This window comes from Apaloderma vittatum, unplaced genomic scaffold (genome assembly GCF_000703405.1).
Source record: "Apaloderma vittatum isolate BGI_N311 unplaced genomic scaffold, ASM70340v1 scaffold2153, whole genome shotgun sequence".
Classification (NCBI taxonomy): Eukaryota; Metazoa; Chordata; class Aves; order Trogoniformes; family Trogonidae; genus Apaloderma; species Apaloderma vittatum.
In genome coordinates this window covers 136,659-138,453 of record NW_009708406.1, presented here as the reverse complement: position 1 = coordinate 138,453, position 1,795 = coordinate 136,659, and the positions used below count along the sequence as shown (strand labels likewise).

The 1,795-nt window shown below is 42.3% G+C and overlaps 1 protein-coding gene across 1 annotated transcript in view; it reads right to left on the bottom strand.

Annotated features, from left to right (window-relative positions):
• Positions 1-445: 445 nt before the first annotated feature.
• Positions 446-1,795, bottom strand: part of TRIO (trio Rho guanine nucleotide exchange factor) — a gene marked incomplete at its 5' end in the record, with an annotated part of 134,475 nt that continues 133,125 nt past the window's right edge. Inside the window, one exon of the mRNA XM_009866530.1 lies at positions 446-1,083. Within this exon, the coding sequence (XP_009864832.1) occupies positions 541-1,083 (543 nt within the window). The remainder of the gene's footprint in view (positions 1,084-1,795) is intronic.

The following is a 1,795-nucleotide window of genomic DNA, read 5'->3' as shown; positions in this document are numbered from 1 at the left end:
ACAGATGTTATAAATGGAGGCTGCATCAACGGGCAGCCCTTTGGGTGAGTCTTCTCCAGGCATGATTTCATTTTTGTTTAACACCAGTGCTTTGAACATAGGCATTTCTTCCTTGAATAAATCTTGAAAACGGTAGTTAAGTTCACTTGCAAAATTCAACTCTTATTAAAAAAACTATTTTTATTTTTATTTTTTGCAGAAACCTGAATAAAATACTGTTACCGTATCGCTCGTTACTGCTTTTTTGCAGAGTACAGTGCTATCGTCCTCCACCCCAGTGAAGTCTGCATCGCCAGTCCCCCAACGCCACCCCGCGTGGGTCCTCCCGGAATGCGTTTGCACACGAACATTCGCTAGCAGCTGGTTGGCTCGGGGTTTGCTTTCCTCAAAATTCAAGTCAACAGCTGATTGGCAGAAGGAGTCTATCTCCAGTCTAATTGATTGGCAGGAGGAGTCTATCTCCAGTCTGATCGATCGGCAGGAGTCCATCTCCAGTCTGATTGGCAGGTGAAAGAGAATGAGAGAGAACTTCAAGCAAGGTCAAACTCTTGGCAAGAGCCTGCTCTGTAAGAAGTTTTTAATGCTACGGATGGGTCGAACATCATTCTGGTGTTTTCGCCGCTCAATGAACGAAGTCAGTCTGGATATGTCAATGCTGTCAGCACTTTTGCTGTTCCCCAGCTGCAGCCATTGCTCCTGAAGGGCCAGTGCAGCCGAGGGACGCTTAGCTGGGTCATCCTGAAGTAGGAAGCATACAAAATCTTTGGCCTTCTGGCTAACTCCTTTGAAGTAGTCATCTGGGAAACTAAAGTCTAAGCGGCAAATATTCAGGCAAGTTTCCTCTACACTTTCATCCAGGAAAGGAGAGACGCCACTAAGAAGGACATATGTGAGCACTCCAATGCTCCAAACATCTGAAGTGAGGGAAACAGGATTTCCAAGAATAATTTCAGGAGCTGCAAACTCTGGGTTTCCAAGTAACTGGTGGATATAATACGTGGTATTGAGCTGGACTGCATCTCCAAAGTCAGCCAGTTTTATTGTTGGCTTAGTGGAACTGTGGTCCACCAAAATATTTTCAGGCTAGAAAACACAAAAGCAAAAGTTAAAATGTCTTGTTTTCAAGTCAGGCTAACACGCATTTAATGCTCCCACGTTACTGTTTCCCAGTCAGAGCTCTCAGCTCAAGAACGTAACAAACAAGCTACAAGGACTCCTGCCGAAGCCCAGCTCTGCAAAGTTCCGTGCCAGTGACTTACCTACTTTTAATTAGTTCATCTGGATGTACTCTGAGACTGCAAAAAGTACTCTTAAATTCCATATAGCGCTAGAAAAATTAAATTTTAGGTCTCTGTAATATGCAGACCAGGCTGGCTCTGTTTGGAAAACAGAAGCATGTGGAGGTAACATGCAGGCTCTTTTTGCTTTTTCTCACCATGGCCCCTTTTAGCTAAAGAGACTCTGCCTATAAAGATGACTTGTCAATGCTAAAATTCCTTATTATTCAAATACAGGCAGAAAAAAAAGTTTTTAACTAATATTCACATTAAGACTTTCTTATACGACTTTTCATATGAGAATGCATCAAATCCTTGTGGCTCAACTAAAATTCAAAGGGTAGAAGAGAGAACCAAAGAGGTAACATTCATATCACAGCCCTCAAAGGGCCAAGATTTGGAGGAACAGAGGAAAAACAGTCTCTTTCACAACAAACTCTATGCTTCTTGAGAAAGAAATGGATTCCTGTTGCATTTCTTGTAAATGAGCAAACAAACAAATGAAAATCACAACCATT